The sequence below is a fragment of the Jaculus jaculus genome, chromosome 8 (genome assembly GCF_020740685.1).
Source record: "Jaculus jaculus isolate mJacJac1 chromosome 8, mJacJac1.mat.Y.cur, whole genome shotgun sequence".
Lineage (NCBI taxonomy): Eukaryota > Metazoa > Chordata > Mammalia > Rodentia > Dipodidae > Jaculus > Jaculus jaculus.
In genome coordinates, this window is record NC_059109.1 from 114139798 (window position 1) to 114160644 (window position 20847).

General features: G+C 45.4%; 1 protein-coding gene across 1 annotated transcript in view; it reads left to right on the forward strand.

Moving 5' to 3' along the window:
* Mmp24 (matrix metallopeptidase 24) overlaps window positions 1-20847 on the forward strand; it is a 60224-nt gene that overhangs the window by 20120 nt on the left and 19257 nt on the right. The window contains exons 4-6 of the mRNA XM_045157059.1: window positions 10437-10585; window positions 15096-15212; window positions 17758-18062. Coding sequence (XP_045012994.1) covers window positions 10437-10585; window positions 15096-15212; window positions 17758-18062 — 571 coding nt within the window. The remainder of the gene's footprint in view (window positions 1-10436; window positions 10586-15095; window positions 15213-17757; window positions 18063-20847) is intronic.

Below are 20847 nucleotides of genomic sequence, written 5' to 3' on the forward strand. Positions count from 1 at the left end.
CAAGCACCTTAACTACGGAGCCATCTTTCCAGCCCCACATGTTTTTCTCTCTTTGCTTCTGCTCTCTCCTTTTCCTGCCGCCACAATGCCTGACCATCTCAGCTTTGGCTTCTCAGGGACTAAAATCCCGCCCCATGGGCCAGAGGACCAATCACATGGCTTTGCTTGTGATCTCTACATCTTTGCTTCAGCCCAGCTATTTTGGTCTCGACTGCACTCTGCATTCTTCTCACTTTCCTTGGGGTTTTACACCTCTTTCAGCATTTAGAAGGTGTCAGACATCTTAGAATTGGCTAACTGAGCTGTAAAGGTTAGACTTCTGATGTGGCTGGCAATTGATTAGTGGGTCAAGGTATAAAAAGATGAAAGACAGGTCATTCCATTTAAAATTGAATGAGACTTTCTTTTGTGGATTATTTATCTATTTTTTTTTCAAATGAAACAATGGAGCCTATGGTCTCATCCAGCAAGAAAATCAAACTACAGTAGACAGAATCTCAGCAAAAATCTTTCAATCAGATTCCAGGAATTATGCTTGGTACTTTAAATATATATTTTTTTATTTTATTTATTTATTTTGGAGAGAAAAGAGAGGGAGGGAGAGAATGGGCACATCAGGGTTTCCAGCCACTGCAGATGAACTCTAGATGCATGCGCCCCCTTGTGCGTCTGGCTTATGTGGGTCCTGGGGAATCGAGCCTGGATCCTTTGCAGGCAAGTGCCTTACCTGCTAAGCCATCTCTCTAGCCCCCACCCTTTTTTTTGTCTTTTTAATTTGTTTATTCATTTATTTATTTTTTATTCATTTGAGAGAGACAGAGAGGAAGAGAGAGAATGGATGCATCAGGGTCTCCTCCCACTACAAACTCCAAATACATGGGCCACCTTATGCATTTTTTTTAAAATTTATTTATTTGAGAGTGACAGACACAGAGAGAAAGACAGATAGAGGGGGAGAGAGAGAATGGGCGCGCCAGGGCTTCCAGCAATTCCAGACGCGTGCGCCCCCTTGTGCATCTGGCTAACGTGGGACCTGGGGAACTGAGCCTCGAACCGGGGTCCTTAGGCTTCACAGGCAAGCGCTTAGCCGCTAAGCCATCTCTCCAGCCCTACCTTATGCATTTCGCTTTACATGGGTACTGGGAAATTGAACCCAGGCTGTCAGGCCTTGAATACAAGCACCTTTCCCTGCTGAGCTCTATCCCCCATTTTTAAATGTTTTATGCTGGGTATTTTCATCTGTGTGACTCATTAAACCTTTCCAGTATGAAATTCTGTCCTTAGTGCCCAGACAGTACCTCCCAGAGCAGCTGTTCATTAATTCATTCATTAATTCATTTATTCATTCATGAACCCAGTGACTATTTTATCAGATACTGTGCTAAATCCTGCCAGCACACACACAAAAAAAATAGTCTCTGTTCCCAAGGAACAGCGGGAGGAAACAGACATCATCAATGGACAGATGTGATCCATTGTAACGGTCTTTAGTGTCATGTGTACAAAACATCTTAGGGGTGGAGAGGGTTGTTCAAGATGGCTTAATCAGTGGGATGTGGTGGTGCACACCTTTAATCCCAGCTCTTGGGAGGCAATAGGAGTAGTGCCATGAGTTCGAGGCCACACTGAGACTACAGTGAATTCCAGGTCAGCCTGGGATAGAGTGAGAACCTACCTCAAAAAAAAAAAAAAGGCTTAACGAAAGAGGTGGCATTTGGGCCTTAAAGGATGAGCAGGGAGTAGAGGCTTGCTAACATTCATAAAGGCAAGGAACTTCGTGGGCATCAGGAAGAGCCTAGAAGAATGAAAAGGCAAAGAATGTTTGCTAGCTGGTGTGACTGAGATGTGGAGCGCTTGCTCTAACCTCAGGGTTTCTACCCAGAGAAGTCAGAGGACTGTTCGGGTCACGCAGCAAGTGAGAGGCAGAAATGGGGTTAGCACAGGATGCTGGGATCTCTGGTCCATATTCCTTAGAGAGAATATGGTGCGGGGCCCTGATGCTTTGATGGCATGACTTAACCTGAAAACAGAAGCAGAAGCGCTCAGGTGAACAGGTAGTAAAGACCGTTTTCCTCCCATTTCCACCTGTCAGTGGTTTTTGATGTTGTTTTGGGGTTTTTTTTTTGGGGGGGGAGTTGTTTGTTTGTTTTTCAAGGTAGGATCTTACTCTAGTTCAGGCTGACCTGGAATTCACTCTGTAGTCTCAGGGTGGCCTTGAACTCACAGCGATCCTCCTACCTCTGCCTTCTGAGTGCTGGAATTAAAGGCATGTGCTACTGCGCCCAACTGTCAGAGTTCTAATTGAGCTTTTTGGCTTGTCCTGGACCATCGTGAAGTCACAATTAATTCTCTATAATATACCCACTTTATGAATGTCCTCTCTTCCCTCTCTTCCTTCTCATTGCCACATGCTCTTTTTTTTTTTTTTTTTTTTTTTTGAGGCAAGGTTTCACTGTAGCCCAGGCTGACCTAGAATTTACTCTGTAGCCTACGCTGGCCTCACACTCATGGTGATCCACCTGCCTCAAGGGGTATTCATTCCTCAAGTGCTGGAATTAAGGATGTGCGCCACCATGCCCAGCACTAGTTTTTTTTTTTTTTTTGTTTGTTTTTTTGTTTTTTAATTAATTTATTTATTTGAGAGCGACAGACACAGAGAGAAAGACAGAGGGAGAGAGAGACAATGGGCGCGCCAGGGCTTCCAGCCTCTGCAAACGAACTCCAGACGCATGCACCCCCTTGTGCATCTGGCTAACGTGGGACCTGGGGAACCGAGCCTCGTACCGGGGTCCTTAGGCTTCACAGGCAAGCGCTTAACCGCTAAGCCATCTCTCCAGCCCAGCACTAGTTTTTATTTGCTGCTTGCTTCAAACTGTGGCACTCACACCTGCTATATTGTTTAGGACAGTTCAAATCTCATCTCCACCTGGAAGTCTTCCCTGAGCTCCCCTTCCTCCTCATTACTCCGCTCCATGTGGATAAGACACTTTTTTCTCCTCTATATGCTATCTCTGTAGCACCATTTATATTGTTTTGTTTTGTTTTGTTTTTTGAGGTTGGGTCTTGTTGTAGCCCAGGATGACCTGGAATTCACTATGTAGTCTCAGGCTGGCCTTGAACTCACAGCAATCCTCCTACCTCTGCCTCCCAAAAGTTTGGTGCTACCATGCCTGGCCATATGTATGTATATGTGTATGTGTATATTTGTATAATTTTTAATGTTAGCACACTTTTCAGATAGTGCCCAATAACATTATGATGAATAATCATCCTAGGAAAAATGTCATTTATACTTTAAAAATATTTTTATTTATTTATTTGAAAGCAGAGAGAGACAGAGGCGGGGTTGGAGAGATGGCTCGGCAGTTACAGTTGCCTTCAAGGCCTGAGGAACTAGTTTTGATTTCCCAGTATCCACATTATCCAGATGCACAAAGTGGCACATGCATCTGGAATTTGTTTGTAGTGGCTAGAAGCCCTGGCACACTCATTCTCTCTCTCTCAATAAAAATAAATAAAATTTGAAAAAATACACAGTATGTCTCCTCATCTTACTCTGGTCGAACTCTTGAAAGCTGCCTTTTTAAAAAGACCAAAAAAAAAAAAAAGCCATAAGGCAGGTGTGGTAACACACACCTTTAATCCCAACACTGGGAGGCAGAGGTAGGAAGATCACCATAAATTCGAGGCCACCCTGAGACTATATAGTGAATTCCAGGTCAGCCTGGGCTAGAGCAAAACCCTACCTTGAAAAAAAGAAAAGAAAGAGGTAGAGAGAATGAGAATGGATGTGCCAGGGCCTCTAGCCACTGAAAACAAACCTCAGATGCAAGTGCCACTTTGTGCATCTGGCTTTACATGGGTCCTGGGGAAATGAACCCAGATCATTAGGCTTTGCAGGCAAGTGCTTTAACTGCTGAGCCATCTCTCCAGCCTCTAACACTATCTTTTTTTTTTTTTATCATGGGTTTACCTGCCAGTCAGTCTGTGAGTTCCTTACTTATTGTTGTACCCCCAGAATCTTACACAATGCCTAGCATATAACAAGTGATCCATTTTTGTCAAGTGGGCTTAACAAATGTTACTCGATGTCCAGTACTGTCCTGGGCACTGGACATAGCAACATGTCAGGTAATCTTCTTCTGGGGAGCTAAGAGTCTGGAGCAGACTGATATGTAATGATGGGAACCCAATATTATAAAAGCCATGATAGGGGGTGTGGGGAGCACCAAGGAGAGAGAAAATAGCTTAGCCTGGGAAGTCTTCCAAAGGTAGTAATTTATGGGCTGAACATTAAAATATGGAAGATTTTTGCCAAACAGAATACTAGACAGAGAAGAAAGCATGTACAAAGATATAAAAGAGAGTCGGTGCTGGGGGAACTGCAAGTATTGATATTCTGTGTCATCATTCAGAGAGGAAAACGTGTTTTAGATACCCAATGCGAGAGAAACAAGGTTGTCGCTCTTTTGCAGATGTTTCAAGACTATTATTCTGGCAATTTTATTTTTAAAAATATTTTATTTTATTTATTTGTTTGACAAAGAAAGAGAATGGACACGCCACAACCTCCAGCCACTACAAATGAACTCCAGACACTTGCGCCCCCTTATGCATCTGGCTTATGCGGATCCTGAGGAATTGAACCAGGGTTCTTTGACTTTGAAGGCAAATACCTTAACTGCTAAGCCATCCCTCCAGCCCTGGCAATTTTATTTTTAACCAGTCAGATGGATGTTTTCACAAGCCAGTGGAGATGTTACAGCCATGTGTAGTAGACAGCCTCATGTCAATGGGATGAACCTCCAGACCAGACACAGTTTATGGGAGGAAGAAGGGATTTATTGAAGCTTACAGACCTATGGGAAGCTCCATAATGGCAAAAGTTGGCCCCCTTTCATAGGACCAAGCAAAGAGAGGGAAAAGATATCACCAACAAGCAGGCACACTTCAGAAACTCCAGGCAAAGCTCAGGCACTTTGCATATCTTTAGTCTGGAGTTTTGCATCTATCCCCACACCTTACCGCTGGACTCTAGGATCTGCCCAGTGACGCCAAGTTACAAGTTTGAATAAAACTTCTAAATCAGGCTGGAGAGATGGCTTAGCAGTTAAGGCGTTGGCCTGGAAAACCAAAGGACCGCTGTTCAATTCCCAGGATCCATGTAAGCCAGATACACAAGGAGGCACACATGTCTGGAGTTCCTTTTCAGTGGCTGGAGGCCCTGGTGTGCCCATTCTCTCTCTCTCCTTCTTTCTCTCTTGCTCTCTCAAATTGAAAAAAAAAAAAAAAAAAAAAAAAAACCTTCTGAGTCAATTGGGGGTTATCCATTCAAGCTACCACATTTTGCCCCTGGCCCCCAATAGATTTATAACCATCTCACATTGTATGCTGTGTTCAGTCCATATTCAAAGGTCCCCACAAGTCTTTACCAACTTAAGATAGTTCTAAAGTTGCAGGTCTCATCTGAGATTTAACATTGTCTCTTAGCCAAGACTCCTGTAAAATGAAAACAGGTTACATGTTTTCAACGTATAAAAGCAAAGAGTAAACATTTTCAACTGTTATAAGGCATAGCAAAGAGAGACTAGAACAATGCAAACTCAATAACCATCAAGCAAACATCAAACATCTTCAGTTCAAGTCCGATATCATAATCAATAACTGACAGTCTCCGGATTTTCCAATTCCACCCCTCCAGCTAAGCAAAGTAGCCAGGGAAAAATTTCATCTCTATTCAACAGCTTCCATGGTAGCTCTTGTATAGTCCTGGTATATCTAAACATCCGTGAGTTTCCATGAAAACTACGATCTATCTTCCAATGGCTTTGCGTCTGGAGTTTGTTTGTAGTGGTTAGAGGCCCTGATGCGCCCATTCTCACTCTCTCTCTCTCTCTCTCTCTCTCTCTCTCTCTCTCTCTCTCTCCCTTATCTCCCTCTCTCTTTCTCTAATGAATGAATAAATAAAAATAATATCCATATAAATATTTGAGAGAAGGAGGGAGGGAGGGAGAGAGAGAGAGGAAGAGACAGATAGAGAAAGAATGGCATTCCAGGGCCTACAGCCACTGCAAACAAACTTCAGATGCATGCTCCACCTTGTGCATTTGGCTTATGTGGGTACCCCAAGATACAAGCTTAAATAAAACTCCTGAATCCAGTGTTGGCCATGGTGGCACACACCTTTAATCCCAGCACTCAGGAAGCAGAGGTAGGAGGATCACCATGAGTTCGAGGCCACCCTGTGATTACAGAATGAATTCCAGGTCAGCCTGGGCTAGAGTGAGGCCCTACCTTGAAAAACAAAAACAAACAAACAAAAAAACTCCAGAATCCATCTGGAGCATCCATTCAAAATACTATACCATATTTGGTTTAAAAGAACCCAGGTTTGATTCCCAGTGCCTATATAAAGCCAGATGTACAAAATGGCACATGCATCTGGAGCTCATTTGTAGTCAGTGACTAGAGGCCTGGGCACACTCATTCTCCATCTCTCTTTCTCTCTCTCTCTCTGTTTCTTTTCTTTCTTTCTTTTTCTTCTCTCTCTCTTTTTTTTTTTTCTTTTTTTTTTTTAGGTAGGGTTTCACTCTAGTCCAGGCTGAACTGGAATTCACTATGTAGTCTCAGGGTGGCCTTGAACTCACAGTAATCCTCCTACCTCTGTCTCTCAAGTGCTGGGATTAAAGGCATGCACCACCACACCTGGCTCTATAAAAATACATTTTTTTAAAAGAATAACGTGGGCTGGAGAGATTGCTTAGCAGTTAAGATGCTTGCCTGCAAAGTCTAAGGACCCAGGATCAATTCCCCAGTACCCACGTCAACCAGATGCACGAGGTGGCACATGTGTCTGGAGTCTGTTTCCAGTTGGCTGGAGGCCCTGGCATGCCAATTCTCATTCTCTCTGTCTACCTCTCTTCTCTCTTATCTTTCTGCTTACAAATAAAGAAATAAATATTTAAAAAAAAAAACAAAAAAGAATAACTTGTTTATAATTTTTGGTGGCTACACTCTAAAAATAGTTTGATTTAGAGGCCCCAGTAACCTAGTGGATAAGGCACTGGCCTCCTAAAAATAGTTTGATTTGACTTATAATAAGAGACACAAGCCTGGGCATGGTGGCACCAGTCTTTAATCACTGTACTTGGGAGGCAGAAGTGGGAGGATCACTGAGAGTTCTAGGCTACCCTGAGACTACAGAGTGAATTCCAGGTCAGCCTGGTTTAGAGTGAGACCCTACCTCAAAGAGAGAGAGACATCCAGAGTAAGCTTGTTCATATGGAAACAAGAACCAACTCTGGGGATCTAGCTCAGCTGGTAGAGTGATTGCCTAATATGGACAAAGCCCTGGGTTTGATCCCCAGCATGGTATTAAATGTGACGTTAAGGCCCATGACTGCAATCCCAACACTTGGAAGGTGAAGGCAGGAAGATCCGAAGTTCAAGGTCATCCCAACTATTTAGGCAGTTCCAGGACACTCTGCATACACGGAACACTATTTAAAAAGACAGTTAACTAGGTAGAAAGGGCATAGTACCATTTCCCATGGTGCCTTCCCTTCACTGACTCACCTGGTACTCAGGATGACCCTCTGAGGATGGCAGAAAATAGAGTTTTCTGCTTGTAAGCTTCTTATTCAGTAAGCTCATTTCCCTCATTTTCCAGTGGATGCTACAGATATTTCCCAGTGCTCCCATTTCTTCAGGTTTCTGTTTCCTCTTGCCTTCTGGGGGTGGAATTACATCTTTGCCTTGCTGCCTTTCAGACACATTGTTTGTCTGAGCTTTTTCACTCAGATGTCTTTCAGTCATTTGTCATTTGACCTCTTCAAGTTTTCCTCCTCTTCTTTTTTTTTGAGGAAGGGTCTTGCTCTGTCCCAGGCTGATCTGGAACTAGCCTCAGGCTGGCCTTGAACTCACAGCAATCCTCCTACCACAGCTTCCTGAGTGCTAAGGGATTAAAGGCATGTACCACTATGCCTAGGCTTTAATCCTTTAGCAAATAACTTCATGCATTAAACTTGGAAACCAGCAAACTGTAAAAGAAGTCTTTAGTGATATATTCTAACCAAAGGATATTTCTAGTTAGTTCTTTATAGCGTGTGTATGTTGGTGGGTGGATGGGTATGCATGTAGTATGTGTGGGTTGTATGTACATGTGGTATATGAACGAATATATGTATGTGCATGAACCCCATTCCCATATGTACAGAGGCCAGAGGACATCACTGTCCTCCTCTGTCACTTGTCCACTTGTTTCCTAAAGCCAGGGTCTCTTGCCTAGACTGGCTGACCAGCGAGCCTCAGCAACCCTCCTGTCTCTGTCCTGCTCAGCACTGAGGTTATAGGTGTGTGCAGCCACACCTGTTGTGTTTTTGGTTGTGGTTTATTTGTTTCAATTCATTTATTTTGGTGTTTTCAAGGTAGGGTCTCATTCTAGCTCAGGCTGACCCGGAATTCACTATGGAGTCTCAGGGTGGCTTCGAACTCTGTTTGTTTATGGATACATGCAAATAGATAAATGCTTTTTTAATGGGGCTGGAGAGATGGCTTCACAATTAAAGCACTTGGCCTGCGAAGCCCAAGGACCTATGTTTGACTTTCCAGATCCCACATAAGCCAGACGCACAAGGCAATGCACGTGCACAAGGTGGCACACGTGTCTGGAGTTCGATTTCAGTGGCTGGAGGTCCTGGCACACCAATTTCTTTCTCTCTCTCATAAAAAAAAAAAAAAAAAAACCAGGGCTGGAGAGATGGCTTAGCGGTTAAGGTGCTTGCCTGCAAAAACAAAGAACCTTGGTTCAATTTCCAGGACCCATGTAAGCCAGATGTACAAGGTGGCACATGCATCTGGAGTTTGTTTGCAGTGGCTGGAAACCCTGGCAGGCTCATTCCCTCTCCCTCTCTCTTTCTGCCTCTTTCCCTTTCTAGCATAAATAAATAAAAATAAAATATTTGGGGGCTAAAGAGATGGCTTAGTGGTTAAGGCAGTTGCCTATGAAGCCTAAGGACCCAGGTTTGATTCCCCAGTACCCACATAAGCCAAACGCACAAGGTGGCACATGTGTCTGGAGTTCGTTTGCAGTGGCTAGAGGCCTTTGTGTGCCCATTCTCCCTCTCCGTCTCTCTCAAATAAATAACAATAAAATATTTTAAAATAAACCAAAACTACTTAAAAATAATTACAAAAAAAATTTTTAATGTTTTTGGTTTTTTTGAGGTAGGGTCTCACTTTAGCCCTAGCTGACCTGGAATTCACTATGTAGTCTCAGGGTGGCCTCGAACTCATGGCCATCCTCCTACCTCTGCCTCCCAAGTGCTGGGATTAAAGGCTTGCGCCACCACGGTGGCCTACAAAAAAAATTTTTTTTTCAGTGGAGGGGTGGGGGTGTGGTTCTGTGATACAGTACATACTTAGCATGCAAGAAGCCCTGGGTCCCCACACAAATACAGGTGCACACATGCACATACATACACTACTGCTTTATCTAGCTATCTCTTTCTCCCTCTAAATATATTTTCTGTATTTATTTCTGAATTCATTTGAGCACAAGTTGCAGATGCTATGTACCCTTATGTAAGCCCGAAAGCTTCAATGTGTGTTTCCAAAAGCCAAGGAATTCTCTTACATGATATTGTCCTATGTATCTATTATTTACCCATATTTAGATTTGGGAATATATTGCTTTGCTTATTTACATTTATTTATAATAGCTTGCTTTGTGTTGGAGGCGGTTTAGCAATGGAGACCGTCTATAACCCTCTCCTGGCAATCAGTTCCCCACAACGTGATTCTTCATTGGATTTTAACTTTTAGACACGCCGGGTTCCTGGAGGGCACATTTCTTTTTTTTTGTTTTTGTTTTTGTCTTTTTGTTTTTCGAGGTAGGGTCTCACTTTGGTCCAGGCTGACCTGGAATTAACTCTGTAGTCTCAGGGTGGCCTCGAACTCACAGTGATCCTCCTACCTCTGCCTCTCGAGTGCTGGGATTAAAGGCGTGCGCCACCACGCCCGGTTAAGTTGTTTTTTGGTTTTTGTTGTTTTGTTTTTCGAACATTTCTGTGGACTGTTCCACTGCGGTGAATTAACTGCTCCTGTGCTCTTCATGTTACGCTAGGTCGGTGGGAAACTCTGAATCCAGGAGTGAAGAGCCAGGGCAGGGAAAGCTTTGAATGTGAAGTTATCTTTACTCTGCAACCAGTAACCATCCAGGGAGGGGTTGACAGCAGGGAAGCAAGCCAATCAGAGCTGCCTTTTCTGGCTTTTAACCTGACATTGTCTGCAGGGTGGAGTGAGAGAGGAGGAAATCAGAGCATGAATCTGTAAGTGGCCGAAGTTAAACGGTCCCCAGTTTTAAGGACAGATCTCTGCTAAGGTACTACGGAGCCTTCTCCAGCATAATGCGTCCTTTTCTTTCACGTGTCTTTCAGAACTGGTTGAAATCATACGGCTATCTGCTTCCCTATGATTCACGGGCATCGGCGTTGCATTCAGGGAAGGCCTTACAGTCAGCAGTCTCCACTATGCAGCAGTTTTACGGGATCCCAGTCACCGGTGTCTTGGATCAGACAACAATAGAGTAAGATTGCGTAGGGCGACGCGCCTTTGAACTTTCCGGGCTTACATTTGGGTTCACGTGCGCCACGGCCGCATCATGCTCATTCTACCTTTCTATCTTTTACTCAGTGCCTGCCCTTTCCTGTGTGAGCTGTGCATGTGCCATAAATTTGCTGTGTGGCTGTGGAGACAAGTCAAGTCAACCCTTTTGGACCTCAGTTTCCTTGTCAGTACAATGAGGGGGTGGTTTATAGAAGGTTCCTTAAATCTCTTATGGTTCCCATAACATAGTTCCAAGAGTCACCCCCCGGAGTTCCCCGGAAATGTATTGCATGTCTCACTTGATATAGAAAGCACTCGAATGAACAGTTGGCAACTCTTGTTCCACTTTCCAATTTAACAAACACTTGCTGAGTTCCTGCACGTGCCAGGCACTGTGTTCAGCCCCAGCATACCACCCTGTAAGATGCCAAGTGACAAACACAGTCATCTGGCCATGCCTGCCTAGAGCTCAGAAGGAGGTGGTAACATAAATTCAGCCACAGGACCGTGGTGATTTTCATCACTCAGGAAGAACACGAAGAGGAGGAAGAAAAGAGGGTTAAGAACCAAGTGTGGTGGCACCCGCCTTTAATCCCAGTATTGGGGGGGGGGCAGAGGTAGGAGGTTTGCTGTGAGTTGGAGGCCACCCTGAGAAGACTACATAGTGAATTCCAGGTCAGCCTGGGCTAGAGCGAGCGAGACCCTACCTCAAAAAAAAAAAAAAAAAAAGAAAGAAAGAAAGAAAGAAAGGAGGGTTAGGGATGGAAACCCACAAAGCCAGATCAGAAGGAGCAGTCAGAGAGGTGGAGGAGGCGTGTTCAGCAGCTAAGTGATCAAATAGGACAGTGACTGAAAGGCATTTGCTGAGCTCAGTAACCTCGAGGTTGGTGACCTCAGAAGAATCGCCCCAACCAAGTCAGAGGGAAGGGAGGGGAGGGCAGACTAGAGATGGCAAGCAGAGGGAAACCTTTTCAGAAGTGTGGGAGCAAAGGGAAGGAGAAATGGGCGGTAGCCAGAGAGGGATGACGTTTTACTTAAGACGGTAGAGAGTTGAACATGCCTCTGTTTGTTTAAGAAGCTATTCAGGCTGTTAAGAAAAAAGCCATCAGGCGTGGTGGCACATGCCTTTAATCCCAGCACTCAGGAGGCAGAGGTAGGACGATCACCATGAGTTCGAGGCCAGCCTGAGACTACATAGTGAATTATAGGTCAGCCTGGGACAGAGTGAGACCCTACCTCGAAAAGAAGAAGAAACAGGGAGGGGAGGAAAGAGTCCAGGAAGGCATGGGAAAAAAAAAAAAAGAAAGAAAAGAAAAGAAAAGGGAGTTCTAAAGGGGACAGTAAGAGATAAGGAGCCCATGCCAGGGTGGAAGCAGATGGCAGAGCTAGTTGAGAGCACAGGAGAGCTGGCAGAGGGCAGAACAGGTAATGCACCCACCCAGTCGTAGACTGAGGATCAGCTCATCCCTTGACAAATTGCAGAATCATCTCTGTGGATCTCAGCCAGTTGGTTTACAAAGGGGAGTGTCAAGATTATGGCTCCCAATTCCTAGATTACATTATTCCAAGTTGCTAAGCTTCTAAAACCTAGTGATCTGAACAGTCTGTCCGAACATTTTCCATTCTTTCCTTCCTCTGACTGTGAGCTGGGGGGAATTCTGAGAGTACATTCGAAGGCCCCCGTGATGTGTGAGTGACATTCCTGGCCTTGCGGCCGCACGAGTGAGCTGCTCAGGGCCCGAATGCCTCCCCAAACTGAGGTTATTTTGAGAGATTTGCGCAGGCTTCATGGAAGCGCATCTTGGGCCAGGAGCACTGGTGTCTGCTGAGGTACCACCTGGCCCTGCAGCTCACTCTGCTCCAGAAAGCCCCAGGTCTGTTGGACGAGGTTCAGAGATTGGCAGGTGGATAGAAAAAGAAGAGGCAGAGGCAGAGTCTGAGGGCAGAGGACAGCATTGTCACTGTAGTTCTGTCCTCTACAGAAAGACATGAGCAGTGTTCCAGAAGCGTGGGAAGGAGAAAGCTGCTCATACTGAATCCAAGACCCAAGAAGGGTAGGCGTTTGGGGTAGAATTCAAAGATTTGCAGCTCCAGCTCAGTGACCTTGGGCAATCCCTGCCTTTATCTGTTTCTTTCCAAGGGTTTCTTCCCAGGTCTAAATCGGCCTTGCAGAGCAGAGGTGGCTCTTCGTTCTCTTCCCAGGGACTGTTAGTGAAAAGAAGCTTGATGTGCAGTTTCAGGAACTAGTTTTGAGTGTCTACCTCGAGGAATGTCACACATTTATTCATTCACTCATTCATTCGGTCCTGTAGCTCAACTTTGTGCTAAACACAGGAAAAATAAAATCCCCAGCCTTTGTTTGTTAAATCACATGCATAGTTCACTTACTCATTCAGCTAGGTTCCACTCCTGCCTTGGTTTTTTTCTGTGTTTTACAAGTTACTTGATTTGCCTATCTTTTCCTTCATCTGTAAAAATGGAGATAATAATTTCTGGTTATCCCATAGGATTGTATTAAGAGTCAAAAGATCAAAAATTCTAGGGCTGTGGAGATAGCTCACTGGTTAAGAGTGCTTGCTTGCAAAGCTTACTAGTACAGGTTCAATTTCCCAGTGCCCACATAAAGCCAGATGCACAAAATGGCACAAGCATCTGGAGTTCATTTGCAGCAGCAAGAGGCCCTGGTGCACCCACACTCTCATTGCTCAGAAATAAATAAGTAAATTGTATTTACGTATATTATTTCTAGCCATACATGGTGTCTCAAGTCTTTAATTCAGCACCCAGGAAGTGCTGAGGTAGGAGGATCAAGGCCAACCTAGGCTACACAGTGAGTTTCAGATTAGCTTGGGATAAAGTGAGAACTGGCCTCAAAAAAAAAAAAAAAAAAAATTCTAAAAGTAGCTGGGTGTGGTTGTATTCTCCTGAAATGTCAGCTTGAAGGAAATGGAGGCAGGAAGATTATGAGTTTGAGGACATCCCAGGGTCATAGCAAGATCCTTTCTTAAACAATTCTAAAAGAGTATGAACATGTAAAAACTATAAATATTTACACCAAAGCATGGTGTCCCCATCATTGTGCTGCATTATTGGTGTGTGAGTGTGGGTCACTCTCTGGGCGACCAGGAGCATGCAGAGATGAGTAAAACCTGGTTAATTCCCCGCAGGAGCTTTTAATATTTAGTTAAAATAACCTCTGTCATCTTTGCTCCATATTGCCAATGGCAACTGCTTTTAACAGCTACGAATGAGGCCAGACTGTTTCCCTTCCAGTGATGCCAAGCTGTCGTTTGGGTTCATAAAAAGCAGGATGGCTGGGCTGTAGTCAGCCACAACCTTTTATATCCCCTACCCTGGCACTGCCTTCCTAAATCTCCCTGTGCCACTGTACCACATAAGCAAAAGTTATCAGGATTCCCTGAGTCCCAAGCACTGGACTGACTTTTGGGGACACAATGTGGTAACTATGGCATGGCTCCCATCCTCAAAGATTTCATCATTTATTAGCAGCAATAGACTAGAACTTAAAACTCACAGTACAGAGCAATAAGCGCTGCAGAGAATCGTGTTCCAACTCCTGCTCTTTCGAGGCAGGAACTCCCAATCTACCTTAGCCTCCCAAATGCTGAGGCTACAGGCCTGCGCTACGCCCGGCTGGTTAGCCACTTCTCGGACACCTGTAAGCGCAAGGAAATTTGATATATTTCGTGCTGAGCCATCCTATGGCTGCTAAAAAGTTCAGATTCATTTCAGTCAATAAATCATTATTAAATCCCTTCTGGGTCAGGCCAACCCTGGAGATACAGGCAACTCTCCTGTCTATCCTCACAGAGCTAAAAATGTGGTGAGAGAAATGCAAACTACACAAGGAAACAGATACATGAGTTCGTGGAGTGGTAAATGTTCGTGTTGACATGGGGGCCTATTTCTCAGGGGAGCTTTCTAAAGGGCAGAGACCCTAATGAAGTGAGGCGGGGGGGGGGGGTCCACAAAGAAGACAGTGTTACAGCAAATGCAAAAAGGTGGAACAGGAATTTAGCACGGTCCAGGAAGAGCAAGAAGCTCCCTGTGTAGAGCGCAGCATATGAACGGAGGAAGGTGGCAGGCTGTGGGACTGGTAGGCGGGACGGAATGAGCAGTTAGGATTTCATTGCAGATGAGATGCGGATGAGAAAACAGGTTCATGACCATACGGTCACTTACCTGGGTGAACTCAGTCACCACTTTCGTAGCCCTGGAACTTCTCAAGCTGTGTCTCCTGACTCAAGTCTCTTATTTAGCAATGTGCCTTCATATTCAGTTGTGAGGGAAGGAATTCATGAGTCAGCCAGTCAAGTTCTTGCTAGGGACATTCAGAGCCAGGGTGGCAGAATCGAAGCTGCTGGATGGGCACTGCCACTCAGACCAAGACTGGGGATTGGGTAAGGCAGTCCTGGATTGCCCAGTCCCCACAAAGTGTATGTGAGCGTTTGTGCATTTCCTCTGTCCAGGTGGATGAAGAAACCCCGGTGTGGTGTCCCCGATCACCCCCACTTGAGCCGGAGGCGGAGAAACAAGCGCTATGCCCTGACCGGACAGAAGTGGAGGCAAAAACACATCACCTACAGGTGCTTTGGCTCCCATCTTCTCTGACCTAGGCTCCGCGCTCATGCAGCTTTTCCTGCCCAGGTTGCAGAAGTTCCCATGGGTGGGCAGGACGAGGGCCAGGCATGAGGAGGGCCCGCGCTTGCGTCTCCCTTGTGCTTTCCACAACATGGTGACTTCAGCCCCGGGGTTTCGGGTTCACTTGGTCTTTTGGATTCTTGGATTCCTAGTTTTTAGTGACTGAAAGTGAGGGATGGGTTGTTCAGTCCCATTCAGCTGTGGTCAAGGCCCATGACCTCTGCTGAAATCTCGGTGCCCCCCCAAGTCAGACAGACAGACCGCTGCACTTGAGGTGCCCAGTCAGAATCCCAGCGGCTTCTTAAGGAGTGTAAAGAAGGGAGATGTCAGTCACACTGCTGTCATTCCTTGACTGTCTGGGAAAACCAGGTCAGAGCAGGTTCTGTCTCCAAGTCACACCAGTAGACTGACAAGCAGGGATGGGGTAGCTTATCCCAGTGGACTCAGACACAGTCGAGAGGGGTTGGGGCAAGGGTCCAGAATGGCGCAGGCCCCCGGGTGGGCTCTGGTTGGCACCTCTCAATGCTCTGATTCCATCTGTGGTGAATCTCTTGGGTATAAGTGCAGAACCTAAGACAGAGATTAAACTAGGGGCTCCCCTACTGACAAGCTGTAGAGAGCAGGAGTTTTTTCAGAAAAAGAAAACTTATGAGCCCGACGGACGTGTTGACGCACGCCTTTAACCCCAGCACCCTGGAGGCAGAGGTAGGAGGATCGCCATGAGTTCAAGGCCACCCTGAGACTACGGAGTGAATTCCAGGTCAGCCTGGGCTAGAGTGCCTTGAAGAAGAAAATTTAGGGGCTGGAGAGATGGCTTAGCTGTTAAGCTATTTCCTGTGAAGCCTAAGGTTCGAGGCTCAGTTTCCCAGGTCCCATGTTAGCCAATGCACAAGGGGGCGCATGTGTCTGGAGTTCGTTTGCAGGAGCTGGAGGCCCTGGTGCACCCATTCTCTCTCTCTGCCTCTTTCACTCTCAAATAAATAAATTTTTTAAAAAAAGAAAGAAAATTTAGTAACCTAGCCATATGTGGTGGTGCATGCATTTAATCCTAGCACTCAGAAGGCAGAGGTAAGAGGTTCACCAAGAGTTCAAGGCCACCTTGAGACTACATAATGAATTCCAGCCTGGCAAGACACTACCTTGAAAAACAAAAACAAACAAACAACAAAAAAGAAGTAGGGATTGATCAAGATGAGAAAAACCTCAAAAAAAGGTGGGGGGGACTTGTAGCCTCTCTGTCTGCTTGGTCCTGTGAAAGTGGGCCAGCTTCTTCTGCCATTATGGAACTTTTCCTGGATCTGTAAGCTTCAATAAATCCCTTCCTTCCATTAAAGAAAAAAAAAAAAAAAAAGATGAGAGAAAACTGAGTTCTAACCCAACTCTGACCTTAACTTCCAACACCTATCCTCAGGCTTTTGTTTCTTTACTTGTAGAATGAATAAAATGGTTCATGACCAAGGTATTCATGGAGCAGAACACCCATATAATGTTCCTCTGTGGAGAACTGTGTCATATGAATATTGCAACTTAAATAGCTGAGTCTATCATGGCTTAAATTGGATATTGTTCTATACCATCGTCTAGAATGAGAGACAGTATGGGCATGTCAGGGCCTCCTGGCACTGCAAACTCCAGATGCATGTACCATTTTGGATACGGAGGAATCAAACCCAGGTCATCAGGCTTTACAAGCAAGCACCTTTACCCACTAAGCCATCTCTCTAACCCCTCAATGATGTCTTTTTAACTATTTTTTATTTATTTGAGGGAGAGAGAGAGGCAGATAGAGAATGAGTGTGCCACTACAAATGAACTCCAGACACATGTGCCACTTTACGTGGGTATTAGGAAATCAAATCTGGGTCCTTTGGCTTTGCAGGCAAGTGTGTTAGCCACTAAACTCTCTCTCCAGCCCTGAAATGATGTTTTTAAAGGGTTTATACTACTCTGTGCTAGTTGACTATGTTTATAACTTTTATACATACACATATTTTCTCTGTTGGAAGAAAATTTTAAATTTAGAGGATGCTATCTGTCTAATTTTCATATACATTGGGTAGAATTCTTTATTCAACACAAATCTTGTCAGAATTAAAAACACTACCAGGCATGGTGGCACACGCCTTTAATCCCAGCACTCGGGAGGCAGAGGTAGGAGGATTGCCATGAGTTCAAGGCTACCCTGAGACTACAGAGTGAATTCCAGGCCAGCCTGGGCTAGAGTGAGACCCTACCTTGAAAAACCAAAATAATAATAATAATCAAAGAAAAATAACTGAAAACAGTGGTTAAAATGAAGTTATTCTGACTGAGGCAGGGTAAGGATGCATAGCTGTGCCTATTCAGTTCCTTCTTTAGCCCCTGGGGCAGCTCAGCAGAATTCCAAGATTCTGAATGTGAAGGCCTTCGTGCAGTACTGCGTCTGGTGTCCTTGTCAGCTCCACTAGTCTCTTGCCTTCTATTCCTAACAGTCCTCTCCCCTTTTGCCAGCATTCACAACTATACCCCAAAGGTGGGGGAGCTGGATACACGGAAAGCTATCCGCCAGGCTTTTGACGTGTGGCAGAAGGTGACCCCGCTGACCTTCGAAGAAGTGCCATACCATGAGATCAAAAGTGATCGGAAGGAGGCAGACATCATGATCTTCTTTGCTTCTGGTTTCCATGGTGACAGCTCCCCATTTGATGGAGAAGGGGGATTCCTAGCCCATGCCTACTTTCCTGGCCCAGGAATTGGAGGAGACACTCACTTTGACTCAGATGAACCGTGGACACTAGGAAATGCCAACCATGATGGTAAGGTCATGAGGGGCTGGGGGTACAGGGGATCAGTCTTGGGTTGTTCAACTGTCAGTGAAAGAAATCCCAAAGAAGGCCGGGCGTGGTGGTGCACACCTCTAATCCCAGCACGCGGGAGGCAGAGGTAGGAGCATCATAAGTTCAAGGCTACCCTGAGACTACATAGTGAATTCCAGGTCAGCCTGGGCTAGAGTGAGACCCTATCTTGAAAAACCAAAAAAAAAGAAAGAAAGAAGTCCCAAGAACAGCCCAAAGAAGGCCCTACACCAGCAGCTTTTAACTGCCAGAAATCCTCAGGAAGGGCTGGGGGCTTATGAGCCTCTCCCCATCCACAATTGAATGTTGGTGGAGCCCTTTCTGGACAGGTCTTGTGTAGTAACCACAGCGCCTGTAAGTTCATGAGTGTCCGGAAGACAGAGTTCCACATCTCTCCTCCTGATCCTCTGGCTCTTACATTCTTTTCAACCCCTCTTCTGCCATATTCCCCGAGTCTTTGAAAGGGTGATATAAATGACCTATGTGCACTGAGCACTCAACACTCACTCTGCTTGGTCAGTTATAAGTCTTTCCTTTTTTTTTCTTAGTGAGGTAGGCTCTCACTCTAGCCCAGGCTGACCTGGAATTCACTCTGTAGTCTCAGGGTGGCCTCAGACTCATGGCGATCCTCCTACCTCTGCCTCCTGGGTGCTGGGATTAAAGGTGCGCACCACCATGTCCGACCTAGTTATAAGTCTTTATGGCCATTTTTTGAGAAGAAACACTCAGAGCTCTAATGGGATAGCTGGTAGCTGACAGTACTGGTGCTTAAACCCTAGTTCCACAACTCTGCTGTGTGACTAGGGAAAAACAGTTCAGCCTCACTCCCCTGTGTGTAAGGGACAGATTAGGCGCTCTCTAAGGTCCCTTCCAACTCTAACATGACATGATAAAAAGTCCTGCAAAGACTGACTGAGGTTTGTTTATTTATTTATTTATTTATTTATTTGAGAGAAAAGGGCACACCAGGGCCTCTATAGCCACTGCAAACAAACTCCAGACACATACGCCACCATGTGCTTCTGGTTTACGTGGGTCCTGGGGAATCAAACCTGAGTCCTTAGACTTCAAAGGCAAGCACCTGTTTAACCGCTAAGTCATCGCTCCAGCCCTCAAGGTCCCTTTCCTCAGAAGCCATGCCTGGTGACTTTAGGGAGGGGCCACTCCCTTGAAGACACTTCAAATCATTACGTCGGTCCAGGAGTTGATGACCCTTGGCTTATATATCAAGGGATGATTCAGGAGATGGTTTGGCCAAGGCTCAGCGTAGGCAGAGTATTAAACTGTTCAAGTTCTGTTTTTCATGCCTCATCTTCAGATTCTTTCTTGTGATGCTCCACTTCCTCTGTCCTGGCATCTCTCCCCTGTCTCGGACATGTCTCCTGACTTTGTGTACACCTATTCTCTATCTCATCCTTTTTTTTTTTTTTTTTTTTTTTTTGGTTTTTCGAGGTAGAGTCTCACTCTAGTCTCCTTGGTCAGTTATAAGTCTTTTCTTTTTTTTTCTTATTGAGGTAAGCTCTCACTCTAGTCCAGGCTGACCTGGAATTCACTCTGTAGGCTCAGGGTGGCCTCGAACTCACGGCTATCCTCCTACCTCTCCCTCCCGAGTGCTGGGATTAAAGGCGTGCGCCACCACACCCGGCTCTCATTCTTATTTTTGCATCGGTGTCAACAAATGACCCTGTTGTGTGCCAGGCACTGTTAGCTAATGAGGTTTTAGTTATAGCTCTGAGAGGCACAAGTGAATTTTCAAAGGTTGCTGTCCAATGGAGGGGCTAGGAAGGCATTTCCACCACCACCCCTTCTGCAGAGCTCTCCTGGGGGTTACACTGTCACACCCACTTGTTGGACTCAACCTCCAGTCCCCAGAACTGACAGGGAGTGGGCCCAGGACCCGTGAATGGACACCATTTCGGGAAATCTTTGTTTATTTTTATTTATTTATTTGAGAGCGACAGACAGAGAGAGAAAGAGGCAGAGAGAGAGGAGAGTGGGCACGCCAGGGCTGCTTAGCCACTGCAGACGAACTCCAGACGCTGCGCCCCCTTGTGCATCTATCGTGGGTCCTGGGGAATCGAGCCTCGAACCGGGATCCTTAGGCTTCACAGGCAAGCGCTTAACTGCTAAGCCATCTCACCAGCCCATCGGGAAATCTTTGATAAACAGCTTCCAGTTCTGATAGAAGTTCCAAGATAGCTAATGTCTTCTTTGGACGGGAGTCAGGGCTTTGTTCTGGAAAAACAGACATGAACCAGATGCAGCTCACAAGCACAGCCATAGGTTCCCCGCTGGTGAGCGGCAAGTACTGCTCCAAGACAGGTTTGGGAGACAGGAAAGGACCCAAGATCTATTACCTGGCTGTCAACTCATTTGATTTCTACGTAGACTCAGCAAGGGAGGGAATGAAGCCTCCTGAGAACTTTCTGACTGTTAGCTTTCTTTTTTCTAAGCTTTCATTCTGGGAAATCTCAGGCTCTCCAAAGGAGAGAGAATGACTAGGATCCCTGGGTGTCCGTCACCTACTTCAGTGATCAACACTGTGTCACTCCCAGTTTATCAACTTCCTCCCACTTTTTTGGCAAATGTGGTTTAAAGGAAAATCTAGATATAAGATCCTTTCACATGTGAATATATACCTCTGACAAAGACCTATTTTTGTTGTTGTTGTTTGTTTGCTTACTTGCTTGCTTGCTTTTTCAAGGTAAGGTCTCACTCTAGCCCAGGCTGACCTAGAATTCACTAT